Raw genomic sequence first — 24,641 nt, forward strand, 5'->3', positions numbered from 1 at the left:
AATATTTGAAAAATAATACTACTATACTAAAAAAGTTCAACTATATATTCTCACGTATTTGTCACCTTGCAAACTGTACATATTCAAAGAATGTATTTATGAATTCATCGGTGCATTTGCAATTCACAAAGTCGGCATGATAACTCAATTACGTACGTTAAAAAATATACGCTTGAATGCATCCACGTCAAATGTAACGCTGGAACAATATCGTTTCACCCACGTTAATGGTTGTATGTGATCTCCAGTTATCAACTGATGATCTCGATATCAAAAATCACTTTTGAATTAAACAATTGGAGTATCACATATATGACTCGTTACACTTAAGCATAATATTTAATAACACTCTAATAATTTTTGACTGTCACCAATTTCACGGTGCGGCGGTTCCATCCAAATTCCTCGAAGTTAGAGTTTAGTTTCATTCTTCGTCTCCCATCTATTGCTAATAACGACTATTGTACATCTTCTGTCTTCCAATACCGGCAATAATTTTTTCCCATATGTTTGACTCCACAAGTTCTTGTGTTTTTTTTGTCAATTAAAATTAATTTAGTAATTAAAGATACAAGAGGTGGAGATGGGCAACCTGCCCCCACCGGGTGGTGAGGGGCTCATTTACACAATTCTCTGACTTGTAACATGTGCAATGGGGTATTTAGATTTCTTTAAATAAAGTAAATTTTAAGCCAAAGTTTCCACTCAAATCACTATATACCGGTTGGTAGATTAGATCTCTGCCATTTTCCACTGTGCCCTAATTTCTCCTATTTCACCTTCAATTGCATCTCTTCTTAGCCATCAATATATCATATGATCATATACGCATACAATGACATTACATTTTACGAATTCCCATAAATTTAAAATTTACCAAGAAAATGACCAATTTCACTCCTTTCGCCCAATTAATTAGGGGAGTATTCATTTATTCATTAGGTTTTGACCAGAATTTTTTGAAGGGACACAAAACGTTCTGAACATCGCAGGCGCATATTGTTGGAACGGCATAACTCTACCTTTCTCATGGATAAATAAAGAGAAAATTTTAAAAACTATGGACTCGAATATGAAACATTTAACCTATACATTAGTCAAGTTATCACTAGACCAACACATATATTTGTTTTGTGTGTAGTTGATGTCCTTATTTATATATATATATATATTCCTCTCATGACTCTCTCAATTAGTTTCTTCCCAACATAACATCACTCCATTTTTTTTCTTCATCAAACCACACTCCTTTATTTCCATTTCCCCATCCCATCCCTCTCCTTTCCACAAGCGCATTTTCTTCATTTCAACACAAAAAACATCGGCGGCGACCGCCACCGTGGACATGAAATCCGACCAAATGGAAATGATGCTTATGCAAATGGACAAGCTCCCCGACTTCTCCACCGCCTTTGACGACGATGACAGCGACACCACCACGAACAACAATAACAGCTACGCCTTCGAAAACCTTGACGCCCGGTCCCCGCCGGCGTACCAAGATCCGGGGGCGTCGATGGCGGCGATGAGGGAGATGATATTCCGGATAGCGGCGATGCAGCCGGTCCACATCGACCCGGAGGAGGTGAAGCGGCCGAAGCAGAAGAACGTGAGGATATCGACGGACCCGCAGAGCGTGGCGGCGCGCCACCGCCGCGAGAGGATCAGCGAGCGGATCAGGATCCTGCAGCGGCTGGTCCCCGGCGGGACCAAGATGGACACGGCGTCGATGCTCGACGAGGCCATCCACTACGTCAAGTTCTTGAAGAGCCAGGTGCAGTCGCTCGAGCGGGTCGCTGCGGCCCGCCCCAAGGTCGGATTTCCCGTGCCGATGTCGAGCGGGACATATTATCCGGCGGCGGCGAAGGGTTATCATAATGTTGAATATTGATAAGGTGATTAGATGAGTGATTAATATTTTGATGATAAATTTGATTAAGGGTTAATTGGTTAGTTATATTTGGAGTTTGTTTGTGTAAAGGTATGTCTAATTGTGATTGCCAAATTATGTCATGCATGCTTCTTTCTCAATTCAAGAATGATCACATCTTTCATAATCACACCTTTTAACATGCTACACCTAATAACATGTCATCATGTAGTATTATAATAGCACCAAATTTTCTCAAATTCTGGTCAGTTTTATTTATGTTAAATTTTTTAAAAAATCAGTTGTCTCAATATCCGTGTACAAAATAATATCTGTTGATAACATTCAAACGGGTTATTTTAGTAAAATAAAGATTTTTTTTCTTTAAATACTACGAGTAGATAATTGAGAATAATTGTAACTTTATATACCGTATGATTTAGTATTCCTTCTTAAAATCTAATGAAATTGGTGGGAATTAATTTGATCAAACTTCGTTATATAGACGAATATTATGTCTGTAATATTTATTGCAAGATCGTTTTTTTTGCATGTTAATATCCATCAGATAATATATGTTCATGTCTAAATACAAACACGACACATCGATAAACTTATGAATACAATGTGGGACATGATGGAGTTTGATTTGAAAATAGGGATCATATACCATGTACAAATCTCGATGTGTATGACTGTCTCACACAATTAGTACTAGAATTATTACTAAACTGGAGTAATCAAGGGTGCAACTGAGGACATAAATATAAGATGGTAAATCAAAACATTTTAAAGTCACAAAACAACACATTCTAAAGTTACAAATCAAAATAAGAAAAAAGCGTTGATAAATATGGAATAATGGATTAAAATAGGGACCAATTTGGTAGGGGAATTTCGATGGCATAAATGTCATGTAGCAAAAATGATGCTCCATAAATAATAAACAAGTAGGTCCATTTGAAAATATATAAGTGTACCAATTCTAAGGGGCAAAGGGTCAGCCTCTTGGGGCAGAAAACATCATTTCATGAAGCACTATACAATTATTAAAGATTTGAGGATTTTTGGAAAATAGGACCCTCCAATATTAATTACTTTGCTCCCTCGTGAATCGTAAATCTTGGGTTTTTTTTGCTGCAGATGATGTATTTTTCTAATCGAAGAAGTAGTTCTTTTTTATTTTTTCTATTATTGTTCTGTTACACAATAATTCGATGGGATTTCAAATAATTTACTTGTATTTCAAATGCTATAATTATTGAAATTGGGACACCATAATTAAGAGAGAAGGTCAAAGGTGATATATGTATACAGACAAAGTGGTTTCAATTAAATTGATGTTTTTTTATGATAAATTGACTGTAAATTTGATCCCGTGATTTGTGGGATAAATAGAACTTGATCTTCAAATTTTTAGGTTAGTTCCACAAAAAATACATAAATATACACAATAATGAACAATATTTAATTCAATGTCAATCAAAATTCAAACATAACAACATGACTCTCTTAGACATGACTCTCTTAGAAATTGGATAGTTGTCGTAACTAATTCTGATCTAAGACTCACAACAAATTATGAGTCTTGTTGGGTCTGATCTTTAATTTTTTTTTTTACTATTTCTTATTCATATGTCCTAAATAAACTGATACGCAAATAATTTAAATTAGGAAATTATTAGTAAAAAACTACTTAATTAAAAAAAATAACTAATGTATTCTAGATTACATAAGCCAACCAATGCCCAGACCCAGCGAAACATATTCTATAAAGTGAAAATATTTAAATAATTTTAAATTGGTAGTAAAACTATTGTTTATGATATATTGGTATAATTATTTATATTTAAAATATAACCGATGAATAATTTTTAATTTGCACCTAATAATTTAAAAGAAACTGACAATTAAGTTAAATTTATTTTTTGGAATGTTCTTTTCCAAAGTACATAACAAATTATTCAATATTCATTTTTATGTTTGGCATTTGCATGATTATAGATCTAATTACTATTTACTTCTACGCACTTTTCCAATTATTTGTAGCATATTATATTTTTACGTCAAATTCGTCCCTTGAAAATCCAAAAAGAAATTATCTATTTACGTTTTACACGAGGAAGAAATTGGAATTCAATGATATCAAATAAAACTTGTTGATCGAGACGTAGGTGAAACCATAATGCGACCATTATTTTATTTAAGGTCTGATGTTAGCTTTTAGTATGACATTAATTATTTAATGGACATTAAATAGATTGTTTATATTACGTGACATATTAGATCGAGCACGAGAAGTCCACGTGATTTATCCATAATCAAATTGCTTTCCCATGTGAAACCAACCTACGTGGCCATTCATTTCTTCCCACGTCAGATAATTAGATTAATATTCTATTAATTACTCTATTAACTACTCCCTCCGTCCCAAGGAAGATGACCCCTTCCTTGGGCGACACGAGATTTTATGCAATTTTATTTTGTATGTTAAGTGGAGAGAGTAAAGTAAGAGAGATGGAATAAAGTAGAGATAAAGGGATTTCCATTTTAAGTAATGGGTTATCTTGATTGGGACAAACCAAAAAGGAAAGTGAGTCATCTTCAATGGGACGGAGGGAGTATTAAGCATCCACGACAAAGACAAAAGTGCGAAAACTCGATATAAGAAGTTGATCACAAAAGAGAAAATCTACAAAGATAAGTAGATTCAGCCAAGGAATAACACATCAAATATACTCATCAAAATACTCACCTTGAATATGATTCCTAGGAAAATGAATCCCTAGAATATGATTCCTAATAACTTTACTTTCCTTTGTTTGAAGAATATCAAGATTTTAAATTTTGTATTTCATTTAAACACCAAACTAAAAATAGACTTATTATTATTTTATTTATAAAAAAATAATAATAAAAATTTTAATAAATTATTAATTACAAATGATAACAATTATATTATTATATATTTATTATTATGATGGATAGTTTAAATATGAATTATCCATCACAATATATAATAATACAAGTATAATTATAGTTACATGGAGTATTATAATCATAAATGATTATAATTATAATAATAATAATTATTATTATTATTATTACTATTATAATATTTATGGATATTATAATTAAATAAATTTTATAAGTTAGAATTTCACTACGATTTTATTAATTAATTATTAATTTGTAAAATAATAATTAGTATTTATTACAATATAATTTATATTATATAATTATATTTTAATTATAGTTATTTATTATTCTGAAATTAAGTATGATTTGTAATTTAAAATTATTTTTAAAACATTATAGTTAATAAATAATAATAATAATAATAATTAAATATGTAAGAATCCTAAAACTATTAAAAAGAATACCTAAGAAAAGTTAGGATTCAAAATCCTGGAAAGTTGTACTAACTTTCCTTGTTCTTGAGATTCTGATTACTTTCCCAGTTTTAAAAATCGAAACAAACACATGAATTTAAAATTTAAGGAATTATATTACTTTCCCAGGCATAATCCTGGAAACCAAACATTGCCAAAATGAAAAGAAAAAAATATTTAAAAATATATGTGCTTACTACCCTGAAATCCACATACCACAAGTGAAATGTTTAAAAATATTAACACAAAATTTTTATTTTATACTAATACTAAAATAAAATCCGGATATTTATATGAATAAAGCTATGTATGTTGCTGTCTAGACATAATTAAATTCCAATAATTAATTATAAATTCCAATAATGAATTAAATTAATTGATAAGCTTATGTAATGGATAAATATTTGAATATTATTTTTCATTTATGCTTATTCGAGAGAGATGATTATTTGTACCAGATAGAAGGTATAAATAATAATCATAAATAATTACGAATTTTAGATGAATTACATGTTTTACTAATTCACTAAATGAATCAATTTTTATTTGAACCAGAATTATGATAAGCCACATTATAATTGAATAACTCTTTTATAGCTACTTTATCGCCTACTTTGATTTCACGTTTCTGGCAAATACATACACAAATCATTTCTGGATTATAACTAGAACCTCCTCTTTTCTGGATCCACCTCACATCAATAACCCGGCCCCTACCACCTGTAGGGAATTTTAAACAAGCTTCTTTTTATATACTTATATGCATGCATGTGTATCCGAAATTAAAATAGTTGAAATATTATAGGTATCAAATTTTAAAATGAAATACTTTTTAAATAGTTATATAGACATACACATATGCCTCCAATGGATGACACTTGACATAGTTTGCTCTAAAGAGAATGTGAATATTGTTGGATATTGGGAAACAATAATGGAACTCTTCAAATATACTAGTAATTAACATCTAATTAAACAAGTATGGTAGCCACCAACACACAGTGCTTATCCCTAAATATATCAGCAGAAACATCATAGTCGTATATTTATATAGTATCTAACAAGGAAAAAAAATAGTGAGATTAAAATAAACAGATAATAGACCACTATTAAATTGATTAAACTGATTTATCAAAATTTTACCGGCTGGTTTCTTTATTAACAAGGATCCCACAAATAAAATCTATTTCAAAAATGCACCACAATTTCATTCGCCATTGAAAACTAGTTAAATATCAAAACCTAAAACTCCAACAACGCGACCAAACAAATACTAGTATTTTACCGACCGATACAGACTAAATAGGAGAACTCATACCAAAAGACTAGCCTGTTAGAAGAGAGAGCTCATTTAGTCTATATACCCCCACATCAGTTGTTCTCACAACCGATGTGGGAATTGAGTCTGTAACATTCAACCCTCCTTTAAGGGCCAACGTCCTCGTTGGTCACGGCCACGTTGGTCACGGCAAGTTCTTTGCCAGGCCACTACTCTGTGGGCCACCACTCCGAGTTCTCGTTAGTCACGGCCACGTTGGTCACGGCGGATTCTTTGCCTGGCCACCACTCCGAGCGGTCCCAAACGCACTCGTTGGTCACGGTGAGTTCGTTGTCCGGCCATCACTCCGAGTGGTTTGGGCTCTCAATGAAAGCACCAATTGATACAGACCAAACAGGAGAACTTATCCCAAAAGACTAGCCTGTTAGGAGAGAGAGCTCATTTAGTCTATATACCCCACATCAGTTGTTCTCACAACCGATGTGAGAATTGAGTCCGTAACACAAACCATAATATAAACCGGTTCGATTCCGAGTTGAACCGTAACCTAAACCGCAAACTAAGCAGTCCAAGTTTTGTTACAAAATGTATGAACTATGACCTGACAGTTTAGTTCAAAGTCAAGAAGATCGTTTAAAAAATAGTTAATTTTTAATCGAAATTTGAGCCACTGATTTTGGTTAAAAAAATCAAAACCGTCGAGACCCTTCACAGACTAGTTCTTGTTCCACATTCCATAGAACAAGAATAGGCGATTCAAAACCGGAACCAATGGTTGCTGACCTAGCATCATCACTAATTTTAGTTGGCAAATTGTGTGGGTTAAGTTGTCGACGGGTTGGTGTGATACTACACAACTCATTAAATCAAACTCGAACACAATATGTTAAAAAAAACGTTCAATCTTGACACAAACCTAACATGCAATTTCAAATACAAACACAATCGAGTAGGATACAACCCGCGAACAAAAGATGAAAAGTAATCAATACAACCCCATGTGATAAATCCAGAAATGGCCAGCATCTTTCTTTATTATAATGTGTGAAGATTATTTTGAATATATGTTATATGCCTCAATAAATTGTGATTGGATAAAAGTCCCTATCCTATATATATGTTGCATGGATCTTTTTTCAGATACAGTGCATCTTTTCGTACAACATGTACATGCTATTTCTATTTTCAGTTCAATGTAACAGGAACAATTCTTAAAATAAAATAAAATAAAATTGTCCTCTTCATGGAATTTTTTTTATCTCTTCTGCATTTTCGCTTGAATACGACGTTCCATAAAAAGATATTTTTATTTATATACAATATTATCCACCGTCCCAATTTATAGATAGAGAAATAGAAATAAATGTTGACTACTATATTCTAAAAAAGTTACGTTTTCGGATAATTAAGGTTTCCTAGTAAAATAATATAGTAAGGAGTACTAATATATTATTATGTGCAAAAAAGGAAAATAGAAAATATTTAAATCGCAGTATATTTGCAAGCTTCTATATCCAAATACAGATTGTAACAACCTAACATCACAATGATATTTACCATATATATAAGTAATAATTATAAATCAACAACATTACGTAGTATCAACACTTCAAACATTTACATCTCAAACCAGATATCAAATACTACTATTACATATTTTCTATTTAAATATGACTAATGAAGAAATCTGGCAGTTAAACAACACACGACCATTGAGAGATCTCGAGTTTGAATTACACCAATAAATTAGTACTACTCCACTTGTTATATAGATGTGGATGGATCACAAAAGTATGCTGTGACAGCCTTCAATTTTCCATTCAAGTAGTTCTTTTCCACCTAAAATTATTGATTATCAAAATCAAGGAAATCAACAAATAATGTAGAGAAATATATAAATGGGTACCTCCAATGACCATGGAGGCAGAGCTGATAGGGATAACTCTGCGAGTTGGTTTATATCGACATTCCTTGGGAGAAACATGACAATCTTGGGAGCAATTTGTTTTCCAGCTTCGAAGAGAGATTTCCTGATGTATACACAAGATAAGTATAGCATTGAGAGAAATCACACAAAGCAACGAGAGTCGAATAACCACTCAAAAAATGAGCAATACCCATCACGAGGCTTAAGCATAGAGTTGATGTCGAATTTCGCTACTTTTGAATAATCAGGACCTCCCCACGGTGGAGAACAAAAGACCGTGTCTGCCTGCAATTTACGAGTCACACTATTTAAACATACCACGAGAAGTAAATGAAAAAAAAAGAAGAAGAAATCTTTGGCTTAATTGTGATTTACCACAATAAGAATCCCTAAACATCATCATATTCAAATAAATAAAAGAATATTCCAAGAATATAAGAACTATTGGTTCTATAATTCATATTTATTGAGAAAAAATCCTACCTTTAATTTAGGGGCCAAAGAAAAGGAGTCACCGTTAATGAAATCTATTCTTTCATCAACTCCATATACTGCTGCATTATGTCTTGCATAGTCAATTCTAATAGGATCGATATCTATTGCAATCACATGTCTACTCCTGCAAAATACCAACATCGCCCAGATAAGTCTAAATTTAGACGAAGAAACTATGGATACGATTAATTTTCTTCCTACGCAATGTATAGCCTCATATACAAATTTTAAAAAGAAAGAAGATTCACAAATTTTAATCGTTTTTGCTTAATATTATTAATACCATTCAGACAATGCATAGGGAAACAGAGAGTGAAGATTGCTAACCATTGTGCAAATTGAATAGCATTCCCACCAACTCCAGTGAAAAGATCAACTATGGCACCACGGCCACAGCGCTCTGCATGATGTTTGGCCAAGGTCTCAGGCGTAACAGAGAACCATCCTTCTTCATCCATCTTAATGCCATTGTCGAATCTGGAGAATAACAGGTACCTCTGCCACCAGTATTTGCTTATACTCGAGGGAAGCTCATCCGGAACACCTAGATAATCTAAAGACATTAAACAAGGAGAAATAACTCGGGTCAAAACCTGATATCAGCAAGTAATATTACTTTTTAGCATGATAATTTTGTTGCCTCAAAAATGTGCAAACCTTCAATTGTAATGGATAATTTCCTCTTGGATTTTGTTTTCCTTGTTTTCTTTTTGTCATTCCAAGTGTTTTTGCTGGAGACGTCATCATTTGAAACCCAATCACCAGATATATCATTCAACCCTTGACTTAATAAATGAGCATCATTCGTCGATTCTTTAGCCAAACCATGGTCCAACTGTAGATCACAAGAAGCTTGAACCTCTTCAGCCATCTCGATATCCATTTCGTTGTTGACCATCTCCGATGGCTCAGGCACTGTGCTAGTAGACTCGTCAGCAACATTACTATATACAAGATGTTCCATACCCGGAGGAGGGTCCCATGTCGATTCCTGCATCGTAACATTGTAGAAGTAGGTCCTCATGTGATAATCATCCCAATATGCTACCCATTCTCCAGAGCCGGAAATCATTTCAGAATCAGCTTGTTCTGAAAACTGTGCATTGGGAGCAACATCCAAATCCTTTGTAATCTCCGAATTCATATCATTTGACCTTCCATCAGCGGTGTGGTCCATCACTAAAGAGGTCTCCTGATGGAGAGTATTCGGTTCACACGACATATCATTACCAAATCCAGAAATGCAACCAACACTGGTATCAAATTCGGGTTTTAGTGCTTCACCGTTGTATTCATGTTCGTTGCTGAGGGTGCTGGCACAAGCATCTGAAATCACTGAATCCCCATGTTCAAGAGATAGGTCAGGCAAACAACCTATCTCTGCAACAATTCCGTTCTTTAACATTAACGTATCACTTTGGTCCAGCATTTCGGAAGTATTGAGCACACTAGCAGGGGACCTACTCTCCTCCTCAGTCCCTTTTGTAGAATCCAGCATGTAATCATCAATCTCAACAGGACTCTGCTGCTTGCTCTTTCTCGAGCCCTTCCCTTTTCCTCTAGTCGTTCCATAATTTGTCTACAGAGCAACATCAACACTACTTGTCACACTAGGCAAAGGCAATAGCTAAGGTTCACAACAAAAGACAATGACACATCAACATCATACTATCATAGCAAAAATTATGGCATGGATCCTCCACAAAATCAGTTAAGATCTTCTGAAAATCAGAAACACTTAATTCTGAAGTATATATGCTCCATAAACATCAAAATTGCAAATTCTCTATACATCATAAACATATTATAACGACATTTTACTTCATAACTTATCAACTGAGAGCTGAAACATCATTATCGGTCAACTGAGGCATTAAACGAAAACAAGTTGCTGCACTAATAATAATCTATATTGAGAAGCAACTAAAACACTCACTCAGAATCCTAAGCAAACAACAATTAAAATCCGAAATTCAGCTTACTAGTCGATAAATTTCAACCCCGTCGTCTAACTAGCATGCTAAAGATACATAATAAATTGCAGATGCCTACATGTTCATTAGCTCGGAAAGAGAGAGGAAGCCCCAAATCATTCATTTGTCTGGCTAGCTCTACATCTACATCTTCGGACAATGACCGGAATCCTGATCAAATTCAAACATCAAGCAATCATTCTCCAACTCAATATCAGATAAACTACAAAACCTTGAAGAAAATATGAACTGCAAAAACATCAAGAAAGCTAAGTAAAAAAACAAAAACTTGCCATTATTTCTCCCACAGTCATTCCTCTCACAATCCTTATCACCAATAAGTTTCTGCATTTCACATAAACCACACAGAAAAATCAAAATAACACCAACTTAACCAAGATCACATTTTTATCTTATTTTGGGCCAATATTAATCCAAGCAAGATTGAGAAAAGCACAAAGAAACTCACAATGGATTCTTGACCATAAGATGATTCCGCCACTTCATTTGAGCCATCGTCCCTGTTGAGTGAAACAATTCCAATATTTGCAATTTTTCAATAATTACACAAAAAACACAGACGCATAGGGATGTTGCTCACCACAAGTGAACTTCGGTGAGCTTAAAAAGCGAGCCAAGAGCTTTCGCCGCCGGCGATTCATCTACACAGAAATTCATACTGCTTCAATTCGTGAAATGGGTTTTTGTTCTAATAATTCAACGACGGCTAAATAATAGTAGTATTTATCTGTAAAGGGTTGTTGGTGCTTACCCTTATTAAAGAATAATGGAAATCGTAAAAGCATCACTTCTACAAAATTGGGAGGAAAAAGGAGAGAAGAAATCAAAGTTTTGGAACGGATTATTAAGTAAACAAATTTAGTAACGGATTCATTATTTTATTACTACTTTTATCTTATTTCATTATTTTGGTAATCGTACTTTCACAGTAATTAATTTAAAAATGCCTAGAATTAACTATGGTCCACTGAACTTTACAAAACCATACAAACACACTTTGAATTATGGCTGTTGAAATTAGTAATATATAAAAATCATAGTCACGAGATTTTTTTGCTAATTAGCAGTACTCCCTATTTTGTAGTCTAACATATAGTACTACTATTCAGCAAATTAGAGGTATTATAAAAAAGCTTGTGACAAAAATTATTGATGGTTAAAGGTTGAATAATTAAAGTGGAAGAAGCAGTAGAAAGGGGATTCGATTTATTATAATAGTATTTATTATAGCAAGTAACTCCGAGTTTAAATCAAACAAGTGATCCAATTTTTTTCGATGTGAATTCGATTAATTGGAGGATCGACTAATTGAACCCTTCTCGGTTCTATATATCTCGGGGTCAAATACAAATTGTTTCATTCTAAACATCAAATTAATTTTTACTAAGACCATCCGCAATAACAGACGTCGGGGCGGACGTCCGCTATTGCGTCGTGGACAACGGACGCGGACGTCCCTTGCGGGCGAGAGGTCGTATGCGGCTGTGCGCAGACGTCCGCTATTGCGGCGACACGACAAACGTCGGGGCGGACGTCCCAAAAAATTGATTTTTTTTAAAAAACTCTATATATACAGCTCGTTGAACTTCATTTCATTCACATCACTTGTATTAACGAGTTTCTCTTCTTTCTCTTTACGTTTCTATCGATAGATCCAAAATGGCTAGTAGTAGTAGTGCGGGTGGAAGTGGTAGTAGTGTGGGTGGTAGTGGTGGGGATGCTGCAGACACAATGCGGCAAATTAATGAACGGTTGCGGGCTTATACGTCCGCCGAGATAAATCATCGGATACAAGAGCACCTGCAGCGGCATCTGCATCCGGTGGTACATCGCCCCATCATCCATCGTCGAGCTGTTGTTCCACGGGACCACGTCGCTGCACATCGCAGGTTGTTTGAGGACTACTTCGCGGAGGAGCCGCGGTTTGGGGATAACTTTTTCCGGCGACGTTTTAGAATGCACCGGCCCCTATTCATTAGTATCGTGAACGCTTTAGAGCGTCGGTACAATTATTTCAGATTCAGAGAGGATGCGTGTGGTAGACCCGGTCACACGCCTATAGAGAAGTGCATTGCCGCAATCAGGCAGTTGGCATACGGAGACGCGGCCAACATGTTCGACGAGTACCTCCACACCGGCGAGACGACTGCCCGCGAGTGTCTGAAGTATTTTGTCAGGGCGTTATTGAGATATACAGGGAAAGGTATCTTCGGAAGCCTACCCCTGAAGACTGTCAGGCTCTGATGGATATGCACGGGAATTAGCATGGGTTTCCGGAAAATGTTGGGCAGCATAGATTGTATGCATTGGGAGTGGAAGAACTGCCCCGCCGCTTGAAAAGAGTTGTACACTATCGGCTTCAAAAGCAAGAATCCAACGATGATCCTCGAAGTCGTAGCTGACTACCGGCTATGGATTTGACATGCATATTTTGGAGTAGCCGGGTCGAACAATGACATCAACGTCCTAAATTCGTCGCCCCTTTTCAACGAGCAGTGCATGTGCGTTGGTCTGGCCGTCAGTTTCGTCGCCAACGGCAACCAGCACGATATGGGCTACTATTTGGCAGATGGGATATACCTTAGTTGGCCCGTCTTTGTGAAGACAATCAGATGTCCAATAGATGAAAAAAAGGTCTACTTTGCGGGTCGACAGGAGGCGGCGCGCAAGGATGTGGAGCAAGCCTTTGGTGTGCTACAGGCTTGATGGGATGCAGTGAAGGGTCCAACACGGCTATGGTATCCCGAGTGCATCGCTGATGTCATGTACGCATGTATTATCATGCACAACATGATTGTCGAAAATGAAGGTCCAACGCTGACTGATTGGACCAATGATGATGTTGATGATGCCGGTCCAAGCCACGACGTGGCCACCGCCAATGTATGAATGGGGTCTGGGGATACCTCATGGGAACGCCGAGCGGGTCTGTGCATTTGCCGACATGCGCTAACAAGAAGCCCACATTCGACTCCAGAATGATATAATTGAAGAGTTGTGGACGCGGAGTGGTGCACGTTGAACAATGTATTTAATTATGTAATTTTTTTTATTTAATTATGTATGTTTTTTAAAATAAAATGATTATATTTGTGAATTTGTGAATTTTAATTATTGTGATGTCCGTCGGGATGTCCGCTATTGTGGAGTGTGATGTCCTTATGACATGGTAGAAGGTGTTTTGGGATGTCCGTCAGGACATCCGTCCCTATTGTGGATGCTCTAATAAGTTATGTCAATCAAGTCAACGTTAACACCTCAATTACAAATATTTCACATACTAACGAATAAGCCCTGCAATCATACAGTAAAGGAAGTTTGAATTACACCAATAATTTATCGTTATAAAGACGTGGATGGATCACAAAAGTAGGCCGTGACACAGTGTTCAATATTCCATTCAAGTTGTTCTTTTCCACCTAAAATTATTGATCATCAAAATCAAACAACATTGAAATCACCCATAGATCCATCAATGATAAAAAAAATTTAAAATAAAAAAAAGCAAGTTTCTTGTTGTTCTTATCAGCAAAAAACTTGTGTCAACCCGTCTCACGGACCAAGGTCCACCAGACGGGTTCGCATCTTTCTTAGTACGACATGAAACATGAAGGATGACGAAGGACAACAGAAAAAAAATTAGACGATAAGAATGTAGAGAAACATGAATGGTACCTCCAGTGAAGAGATCGACCACTGCACCACGGCCACAGCGTTCTGCATGATGTTTGGCTAAGATTCCGGGCGTGACAGAGAACCATCCTTCGTCATCCATCGTAATGCCATCGTCGAATCTGGAGAATAATAGGTACCTCTGCAGCCAGTATTTGCTTATACTAGAGGGATTCTCGTCCGGAACAACATCAACACTTGTCACGCAAGGCGAAGGCAATAGCTAAGGTTTACAGCCAAACACATCGACACATCAACATCAATACTATCATAGCAAAGATTATGATAGGATACTCCTAAAAATCAGTTAAGATCTTCTGAAAATCACATTATAAACTGAGAAACTTGGGGGAATGGATCAAAATATGTTAAGCCTCGGAAGAAATAAGCATATAACGACATCTTGTGCTCGTGACTTATCAACGAGAGCTGAGGCATTTCCCCAGAAGAAGTTGCTGTCATAATCTATATTGAGAAGAAACTACAATACTCTCTCAGAATCCTAAGCAAACAACAATCAAAATTCGAAACTCAGATCACTCGTCCATAAACTCCAACTTCATCTCAGAGGAATCCATATTGCTCAAATTCTTGAAATGGAATTATGTTCAACGCAGGCTAATTAAACAATTAGCTGTAAATGGTTTTGGATCTTACCCTCTTTTAAAATTATTGCAATCGAATAAGCAGCACGTTTCAATTTCATAAAAAATTGTGAAGAAACAAGGTAGAAGGAATCACAAAATTCAGAATTTTATATTCAAATTTAGCCAACCACTTCTTGTTGTTCAACTCAATCTGCTATCTCTAGACTTCAAGATGCATAGTAGTTAGTACTATAAAAAAAAAGATTATACTCCAATTTATTTTGTTGTCCAATATATATAATCAACAAATTGATGCTATTGTTAAAAGGGCAGTAACAAAAGATCAGTAGATCTTTGAAGAATGCAGCAAAAACCGAAAAACAGAATAGTAACTCAAACAATGTAAATATATGTCATCCAAATCTATGTCAACACGAACAAGGGCACGAGAAGCACGACACTTTGGGAGTCAGGGACAGTAAAATACAGTCTCGACTAATCTCTGTACCTAATCGACTGCCCTTTTGTTAACTTGAAGCATTTTGTACCTACATTCCATCAGAAACAAGGAACACTACTCCTCTAACTCTCTATACTAGATTACAGCAACATGAACGTTGTCATCTTCTATGTACTATTTACACATGCGTATCTCGTTCCACATTGTGTTCACCATGGCCCCGTCTGCGTCCTTCTCAAGCACTGTCTCTTGGTCCCATTCTGCAGTTTTATCAACTCCAGAGCCTGCCAACATCAAAAAGAAAGATAATGAGAAATGCTCGTTCTGGATGGCCAGGAGGGGTTCATTACTTCGTCCCACTGCTAAAAGGAGAAAACGGAAAACACTTAATGCTGATGAGAAAAGGGTAGTTGGTGTTAGTCTAACTTATGTTGGGAAAAGTAGTCTCAAGAAAATATCAAAGAATGAATCTTGATGGGAAGTGGAAACGAATCATTGCAAGAAACGAAGACATTCATAAGGAGATCAAAGCGAAATTGTGTCCTTAAAGAGAAGCAACAAACCTGATTCTTCTGCATTTCAATCATCTCGTCCTGCAAAGCACAACCAAAAAGCGCGTTAATTTCTTTCCAAATATACGTATGTCATCGCTCAGAATCATACAATGACCAACCTGTTTCTTCTGCAATTGTTCCTTTTCCTCCTTTAGTTTGGCAACTTCTTCTTCCAACTCCATATTGTAAGCCTGGAAGAACCCGAAAGGAGATCTGGTCAGTAAGGTTTAACATCTTATTCGAACAGGGTCAAAATGAAAGAGAGAAGAAAAGCCGACACCAAAAATTGTCATCAATGTAGCTGAAAACTCATTTTGTTGATTAAATGCAGGTACATACATGTTCCTCAGAGCATACACTAACTTACCTTGTCAATTAAGCTTGTCTCATGAGACTGAGTAACTTGTCATAACTTTTTCATGTCTCATCACACTAGACGGCTATCACAATACAACTCTGCTGCATAAGACGTCCAATTTTCTTATTCAAATGTTTTCGGGGATGTCCATGGATGATATAAGCAGAACTTTGACGATCATAACTTAGAACGTGGCAAGAACATGAAATTTATAGTTGTTCCTTTGTGTAGCACTTTGTTATCATAATTCATAGCCCTACTTCTAATTCTTTTCTCGAGCACTCATTACATCAGACATTGCAAACAAAAACGGATAAATCTTTCGGCATGGCACCATATAGAGATGGACAGGGTGTTGAGGCAAAAATACAAAATTGTTCAAGTTGCGAATTATGGGTAGAAAAGGCACATAACTGCCACTAATATAAATCTACAATACACGAGGAACGAAAAGTTCGATCTAAGTGTGCACGATTGTTGACATAAACGAGTGCAAAAATAGATAGGGAATAAAACTCTAAAAGCTACCTGAGTTGAAATAGCAAGTACTACGAAGTAAAGACCTATTTATTTTTTCAGTTCTTTTATCATAAATTTGATCATCATGTTAAGGCCTCCTAGTTCTATCTGCCACACCCACATTCATGATATATTTAAGATTTTTTTACCTGCTTACGAGCTCGTGACCTTGCAGCCGACTCTCTGTTTTTTATCATCCTCTTCTGCCTCCTCTCGACCACCTTCTCCAAAGCAGCACTTTTCCGGCCCCTCAAACAACCATTAAACACATAAGGAACAGGCGACACGGAAGAAGTATCCCCATTACTATTCAAGAGACCATCCGATGAAACAGCTGGAGATCCATTAGACACCAAACCAACCATGTCAAGTCCTCCACCTTGTAAAGCTGGATTATGGGCTGGCGAGTTATTCATTACCGGATTAGAAATCCCAACCATTCCACCCCTAATCCGTGGACTACTTAACTGACCATTAGTCGGAATTCCCATAGCTGATCCATAAGCCAACCCGGACTGCTTAGGAAGGATCTGTTGATGCTGATGTTGTTGTCGTTGCTGTTGCTGCTGCAGCGGATGATTCTCCATCTGCTGAGCAGCAGACCTTACGCCATTCACATTCAATGGTGAATTAGCAGCTGGTTGTGCAGCAATCTGATTACTAGTTTCATTAACCCCAACACCAATCAACCCCAAATTCCTACTAGCCTCCTGTTGCTGCTGCTGCTGAAATCCGAATCCCATACCCGAGCTGTTATTCACAGGGTGCCACAGATCACCGAAAATCCCAGCATTGTTGGCAGCAGCTAACTGAGCTTCCTCCCTCACGACCCCGGCCCTCTCCAAGAACTCTTCGAGTGTGATTTCCCCCAAAGTCTGCTGCCTCTGCGGCATGCCAAAACTGGCAACAGTGACAGCTCCTTCCTTTGCTGCAGCACCCTCCTTCGACATATCCCTCCACACCTCATCAACTGTCTTCTGGCTTAGTGTCCGAGGAAGGATCAACGATCCCTGCCTCTGCAAGCCACCCCCTTCTTGGCCACCAGTCCCACCACCAATGGCAGGGCCCAAATTGTGATTATCCTCTGCACTCCATATACTCTTCAAAAGCTCATCCATGTTCATCGACCCAAAATCCTTCCCACTCCCCCCAATAGTATTCTGGAACTCATCAAAGGTCAAAGAGTAGACAGAGGACTGCCGTGCCAAAGGGCTATTATTCGGCGGCCTCCCACCACCTCCACCTGCCGGTGGCTCATTCCCAAAATTCTTGAAATTCAAAGTACTCCCCATTTCTAACACTTCCTCCTTTAAACTCCCACCAATTCAATCCAAACCAATTCCCTTTATTCAATAAAATCACAAAGTAACCCCCAAAGTCCAAACAAGCGTGGATCACGCCTTTCCTCTCTAAATCCTTCACTCCTACAAATTCACCTAAAACTGAAGGTGAAAGTTGCAAAAACATCTATAATCAGCATATTTACAGCTACCAAAATACTATATAAAAATACAATCTTGTAAAAAAAACAGATTAGGCTATGATTGCTATCATGCTTCAGTTTCTGTCCACCATCAAAACTTGTAACCACATTCTATCTCACAACATGAACTTAACTACAAATCCAAAATGTAAAAACCAAAGTAAAGATTCCCAGAAAAGATTCATCCCAAAAACAGCAAAAAAGAAAAACAATCAATTGAGCCCACAACAAAATATCTGTGAAGCTATCAGCTTGTAACAAAAAACAGCTCAAGAAAAAACACTAACCACAAATCTCTACGAGATTGACCCAAAATGGAAACTGAATGAACAAACCAGTCCCAGTTAACGGATAACTGAAGCGAGTGAGGAATAGGACTAGCCAAGAAAACGAAATTAACAATCGTAGAGTCGTAAAACACAAAAGTTTCCATACCCAAAAAAGACATAAATATAGCAGCAAATGAAGGAATAGAGTATTTTTTTTATTTTTTTTTACCAAAATGTTGCTGTAGGATTCCGCCATCTGTCCGGTGGTGACTTTTCCACAGAAAGTGGGATGTAAATTTATGGGCTAACATAAAATAATGCTGGGCCCCACCGACTAAATCGTGGACCAATCATGTTTGAGGAGTTGGTGACAAACCAACCGTGGGAGGCTAAGTGGTGAGATCTGAACCGCACACGTTTTTTGTGGATAGACGGCTGCGATTTGATTTGGAGTTTGTCGTTTAGTAGGCTTTGACGAGGGCCGGGCCGGCCCGGTTCTAACATGATTGGTTGGTTTTGGTGCTCCACTAGTTTTGTCCTTTTGAAATTTGAATTGATTAATTAGATGATTTTGTTGCTAATCGCCGATTGCATGTGCAATTGTGATTATATCAGCTGCTAATTGATTTTGTGTTTCATACTTTTTTGTATTAATTGGTACGATTATATTTAATTTTTGTTAAAGGAGTGTTGTAAAGCTTTTGACAAGTGTTACCTATGATATGATCCAAGCAGTATATGATTTTATTTTTTAAAGCTGAATATATGAATTTTTTTAAGGTTGATATATGAAATTTAATTCCTGAAACTGTCTTTTTTTATTCTATAAATATAAGTACTACTCATTTTACCAACTACCAAGAATAGTTTCATACTCCTATATACTAGTTATACTGTTACACTTATCTTTTGTTTTACTTATTATGCTAGGGGCACGATGCAAAATTACATAAATGTGGTGAATATGTCACAAGTTTCTGATATATTAATTTGAGAAATTCTAATTGAAAGGAAGTTTTGTTGTAATATAATGATCCGCATATTATATTAAAAGGGTGCTCCAAGTGAGAGGCGGCAATGGAAGAGGCTGTAGGTGTTGGAGAGGGGAGATGGTGGAGGTATTGCAGGGGAGGAGGTGGTGGCGGTGGCGGTGGCGATGGCGATGGAGGCAGGCCGGGTGGTAGAAGACGGGGAGGACGAGGCACATTCAACTGTTTGTATTTTGTATTTTAAACAAAGCAAGTTATTGCTAGCTAAAAAATTACTTACAAATTTTAGTCAACTTTTGTATTTTCTAATGAGTTAAATTAAAAAATTACACTTTATAGCTACTAGTATCCACCCGTCCGATACATGACTTAATTAATTTTTCTTCAAACTAATTTAACATTAATTTATCATTACATGAATTTTAAAACTAAAAAAAATATATAGGCTACCTATGTATTTGTTCTATAGTTTTCATCATATTTTATCTTCTAGAGTTCTCTAGTTTTTTTTCCTATATACTAGTATTATATTTCTTTCTAAATATTTCTATTACTATAAATTATTTTCAGTTTTTATTTACTAAAATCGGACTTATTGTTTATTCAAATACATTCCATGCAATGAACATGATAGATAAAAAAATAAAAAATGATAAAGCGCAACTCAGTTGACAAGGGAATCATTATTGATAATCTTTTTCAAAAAATATACCGAAACATTATAGATTAAGTAGATTTTCAAAAGCACAAAAATTTAAGAATATTTATCTCCCAAATATATAAGCTCATTTTTATATGATATTTATAGATATTTAAGATTTATTTGGGAGCCATCATCTATGAATTATATGTATTGGGCATTTATCTTGCCTAATTGTTTCTATAGTGTTTCTTCACAATCACAGCTCTGGTCTATCCTATAAATGAATATATCTTATTCTATTTTTTGATAAATCTATATCTAACTATACTTTTTGATGAATTTATGTTTTGCCTTTAAAATAAATTTTTAGTATATGTTTCAAATACAATAACCAAACTTTAAAAAAAAATTATAATATTTTCCTCTAAAAACTTAGCTCAATGACATTTCCAAAAAATAGTCTCAAAACTCTCTATTTATATAACTATTTTTATAGATAGATTTTTTTCACGATCTAGAAGTCCTCCCAAATTGAAACTAGTGTGGTAAAATATAACATACGAAAAATATACTATTAAAAATATTGATTCATTAATTTTTGTTAAGAAAATCTACATCATTCCTCTCAGCAACAACCTTGAAACAAGAGTGGCTAAATCCAGAATTAAGAAAGAGATGTCGGATATCAGTTATCAGGACTCCGTTCCGTTGTTGTCGCCTGTTGGTACCACATTGGGCCGGGCAGTTCGGACTCGGGTACCCATATTCGTCGGGTAGGATAACAACCCGACCCGGTTCATTCCTTCCAAATTGTGGTGTGGGGCAACGTATGATATGACATTTGTTATCTTCTACTCTTCAACCTCAAAATTTCTTTTCCTGAACTGAACAAAATTCGCCGAAAACAATCGATGAAATGAAATGATTGTTTTTCGCGAATTGGAAGTATAATTCAATCCATAAACTGTATAGACACTGCATCACGATCTAAATTAGATTGCTATGGCGTCGTTAATTGCATCTTCGAGCTCAGCTACTAATACTACACATTCATTCCACGGAAATCCAATTTCGCAAAACCTAATTTTATCCTCATTTTCCATATCTTTCCCGCTTCACAAAGCTAGATTGCACGCCGTGAAGACCAGAGCGGATGGCGGCGGCGACTTGTTGAGGAAGCCGGTGGCGCCGGAGTATTCAGATGATGATGAGAGTGAGAACAAGGGCGGAGATGGTGACACGTGGGTGGATTGGGAGGACCAGATTTTGGAGGACACTGTGCCCCTTGTTGGATTTGTTAGAATGATTCTTCACTCTGGAAAGTAAGCTCGTCGTTTAGTTTCATTAATTTGAGTTGCTTATGCTAATCTCTACATTTCAGCTTACAGCCTTACAGTATGTGTATCTATCTTGCATACAATGATTACAATTGCACAAATACACCGTTGTTAGTTATCGCATTAATAGAATTTAGTCAGCATAGTGTTGATAAAAATGTTTGAGGCATTCAAATAAGCTCATGATGGGAAGTTGAATTCATCATTTGATTTCCGTTTTCGTGCCTGCTACTAGCTATTCCTGTTATCGAGAATTAATCTGTTGGCTTTCAAATAAAAAATACTATGAGCAACGAAATCGATGAAGATGTTGGTTTAATGGATGCTACGTTGTGGTTGGTTGACATTTTTTGGTTGAATGATCCATGTTTCTGGTTTTAGGATCACAGTGACTGGCTCTTGTAGCTTCCGTGAGAATGTCATGATGAAACTTGTTTGTTCGTGCATTACTGGTAAATGATAGTGTGAGGCAGTATAAATCACATTTTTTTCAAACTTACCAATGCACAGATTATCTATTGTAGGTATGAATGTGGTGATAGGTTGAGCCCCGAACATGAGAGAACTATTCTAGAGAGGGTCCTTCCTTATCATCCTGCATATGAAGACAAGATAGGATCTGGAGTTGATTACATCACGGTATCGCTCTTACACTCTCTTTGGTGATACGATAGTTCCTCAAGCTTTTGTAGGAATTTAGGGCATGACTGAGTTATGAGTGATCTTCCCAAATTTTATGAAGTTTTCGTGTTTTTGAACTAATAAACTTGAAAATTGCTTCACTTTGCATGAGTTCAGAAAATAACTCTGGTGCTGAAACATTTTCGAATGAGCAAATTGATGTGTTTTATATTTGTACTATCTCCCTCTGGACATATTGTATTACTTGTAAACTGTGCTGAAAGTTGTGCCTAAGGTAACATCTATGTCAAATATTTAAGAACAATGGATCTTCCTGGGGAACTTCAACACTTAAGCATTTGTAATCGATAAAAAGTTTTTACCGATTAAAGGTGTATATGCTAGCTTGCAAAATAAAGAAATTATGAATTAGTGATGTATTCAGCTATGGGAAATGGAAAATCAAGTTGATCTCCATCCAATTATTTAATTGCTCAAGTTAAATGATTCATGTTCCCAAAGCAGAATTAATTCTAGACGTCAATTACTTGTCTGTAAAGGCCTATACGCGTTAAAGTATGCTCTTATAGCTCAACTTAGAAATGGGATTTTCTGTAACCTGGCCAACTATGCTTATTTTCTTTCCATAGACTATGGAGGAATGCCTTTTGCTCAGTGAACTATGTGGCCACGATAGATGGTGTGACATACTAACATTTAGCTTCCTCGCAATTGAATTATAAACATGCTAATACTTCAGATGTATCTTCTGAGAACCTTGATATAGCATATGTATAACTTTCATTGTTTATAGGTCTCTTCCATGGTAGTTTTAGCATAGTTTCTTAGTTATAAATGATTTCTTGTTTCCCTCAACATAGTATGTTAATCTGCCAGCTAAGAAAACCTAATAGGGTCTCACGATCCATAACAACAAACAGTTAAAGTTGATTTCTGCTACTTCTTCTCCAAATGGGCAAATGTATGACTATTACATGCTTTGCCTTTTTTGTCTCTCTTTTATATGAACTGTGTGATTGTTTTTTCTTTAATAGGGATGAGAACAAATCATGATGACTCATAGGCCGGAAAAGAACCTACAAATGCAATATCCATCAGTTCATTACACATTAATAACATACATACCTGAGCAAAGACAGCATTGTAGCTTCATCTGAAACCACCATAGATATCCCTTAATTCTTTTCTTCTCCTAACGGAAAAAGAATTAGACTGTTGATGGTGATGGCTTCTGAGATGCAGTTTGGCGGTTTCTTCCGCCCAAGTTCTGCAGTTAAGTCATCTGGAAACAAATAATTTCCTTTCCAACCTTCGACTTTTGGGCATATTCCCCAGAACACCTAGGTTTCAGAAGCTCACAGCCAAATGCTCTAACAGATCCATTTCTCCTCTTGTCATTTTATTAGATTTATGGCATCTTTTATAGTAGCTTTGAAGTATGAAAATCGGTCCCATTATTTATTAGGCCATCAAATTTCAATGCAAGAGGCTATAAGCATACTGTCAAACACTTTCAGCAAGCATAAATGTGAAAAGTAACCTTTTACTTTTTTGTGTTGTGTTAAGCCTGATCGATCCATCAAGTTTACACACTTCACTTATCATGTACCTCTAAAAACACTCGGTCTTGTTGGTAAATTGCTGAAAGTTTCTTATGCTTGACCCTTTGTTTGACAGATTGGGTACCATCCTACTTTTGGAAGCTCGAGATGTTTATTCATAGTTCGTAAGGATGGAGAATTGGTCGACTTCTCATACTGGAAATGCATAAAGGGTTTGATAAGGAAAAACTACCCTTTATATGCAGACAGCTTCATTCTCAGACATTTTAGGAAGAGTAGACGCAACGACTGAAGGTAACTCGTTTTTAAAGAAAAAAAACAGTCTCTCATACTGATACCCATATATGAATTAGTGTATTACCTCTTTTTCCTCAATCATATCATATTACTGAGATGAGGATTGGTATATATTATGCTGGAACATAGTTGGAGACTATCATTCTGAATATAGCCGAGTTGGATTATGGATGCTTAAATGGAAATAGTAGCTCTGTCTTATGATTAGCATATTATTAATTGGCTCTTTCTGTTGTAAATTTAGGATGATGTTTTTTCCTATATATTAACATTTGATTTTCTTTGGAAAATACAGCCAACATCTGTTGGTCT

The 24,641-nt window shown here is 36.1% G+C and overlaps 4 protein-coding genes across 8 annotated transcripts; 2 read left to right on the forward strand and 2 right to left on the reverse strand.

Moving 5' to 3' along the window:
* Nucleotides 1–1,218: 1,218 nt before the first annotated feature.
* LOC121771977 (transcription factor HEC1-like) lies at nt 1,219–1,936 on the forward strand. Its single transcript, XM_042168888.1, has one exon. The coding sequence runs from the start codon at nt 1,346–1,348 to the stop codon at nt 1,889–1,891; it is 546 nt and encodes a 181-aa protein (XP_042024822.1). The 5' UTR covers nt 1,219–1,345; the 3' UTR covers nt 1,892–1,936.
* A 6,157-nt stretch (nt 1,937–8,093) lies between these two features.
* On the reverse strand, nt 8,094–11,815 carry LOC121766570 (trimethylguanosine synthase-like). Of its 4 annotated transcripts, none has more exons than XM_042162857.1 (11): nt 11,709–11,815; nt 11,538–11,598; nt 11,406–11,457; nt 11,230–11,281; nt 11,016–11,107; nt 9,621–10,542; nt 9,291–9,507; nt 8,952–9,087; nt 8,659–8,753; nt 8,448–8,571; nt 8,094–8,380 (listed from the first exon to the last, which is right to left on the reverse strand). In XM_042162857.1, the coding sequence occupies exons 1-11, from the start codon at nt 11,740–11,742 to the stop codon at nt 8,306–8,308; spliced, it is 1,860 nt and encodes a 619-aa protein (XP_042018791.1). In that variant the 5' UTR covers nt 11,743–11,815; the 3' UTR covers nt 8,094–8,305. The 4 variants fall into 4 exon arrangements, with proteins under 4 accessions (XP_042018791.1, XP_042018784.1, XP_042018776.1 ...); XM_042162850.1 differs by having other exon boundaries at nt 8,094–8,371; nt 9,291–9,516; nt 11,709–11,813; XM_042162842.1 differs by having other exon boundaries at nt 9,291–9,516; nt 11,709–11,812.
* Nucleotides 11,816–15,585: 3,770 nt separating this feature from the next.
* LOC121792828 (ABSCISIC ACID-INSENSITIVE 5-like protein 5) lies at nt 15,586–19,035 on the reverse strand. Of its 2 annotated transcripts, none has more exons than XM_042190938.1 (5): nt 18,878–19,035; nt 17,257–18,549; nt 16,350–16,421; nt 16,240–16,269; nt 15,586–15,960 (listed from the first exon to the last, which is right to left on the reverse strand). In XM_042190938.1, the coding sequence occupies exons 2-5, from the start codon at nt 18,397–18,399 to the stop codon at nt 15,886–15,888; spliced, it is 1,320 nt and encodes a 439-aa protein (XP_042046872.1). In that variant the 5' UTR covers nt 18,400–18,549; nt 18,878–19,035; the 3' UTR covers nt 15,586–15,885. The 2 variants fall into 2 exon arrangements, with proteins under 2 accessions (XP_042046872.1, XP_042046873.1); XM_042190939.1 differs by having other exon boundaries at nt 17,257–18,531; nt 18,878–19,018.
* Nucleotides 19,036–21,323: 2,288 nt separating this feature from the next.
* Nucleotides 21,324–24,619, forward strand: LOC121766594 (protein DCL, chloroplastic-like). The gene is made up of 3 exons (XM_042162877.1): nt 21,324–21,813; nt 22,353–22,467; nt 24,148–24,619. Exons 1-3 carry the CDS (start codon nt 21,494–21,496, stop codon nt 24,322–24,324), a joined length of 612 nt encoding a protein of 203 aa, XP_042018811.1. The 5' UTR covers nt 21,324–21,493; the 3' UTR covers nt 24,325–24,619.
* Nucleotides 24,620–24,641: the final 22 nt, after the last annotated feature.

Source organism: Salvia splendens, chromosome 2 (genome assembly GCF_004379255.2).
Source record: "Salvia splendens isolate huo1 chromosome 2, SspV2, whole genome shotgun sequence".
Classification (NCBI taxonomy): Eukaryota; Viridiplantae; Streptophyta; class Magnoliopsida; order Lamiales; family Lamiaceae; genus Salvia; species Salvia splendens.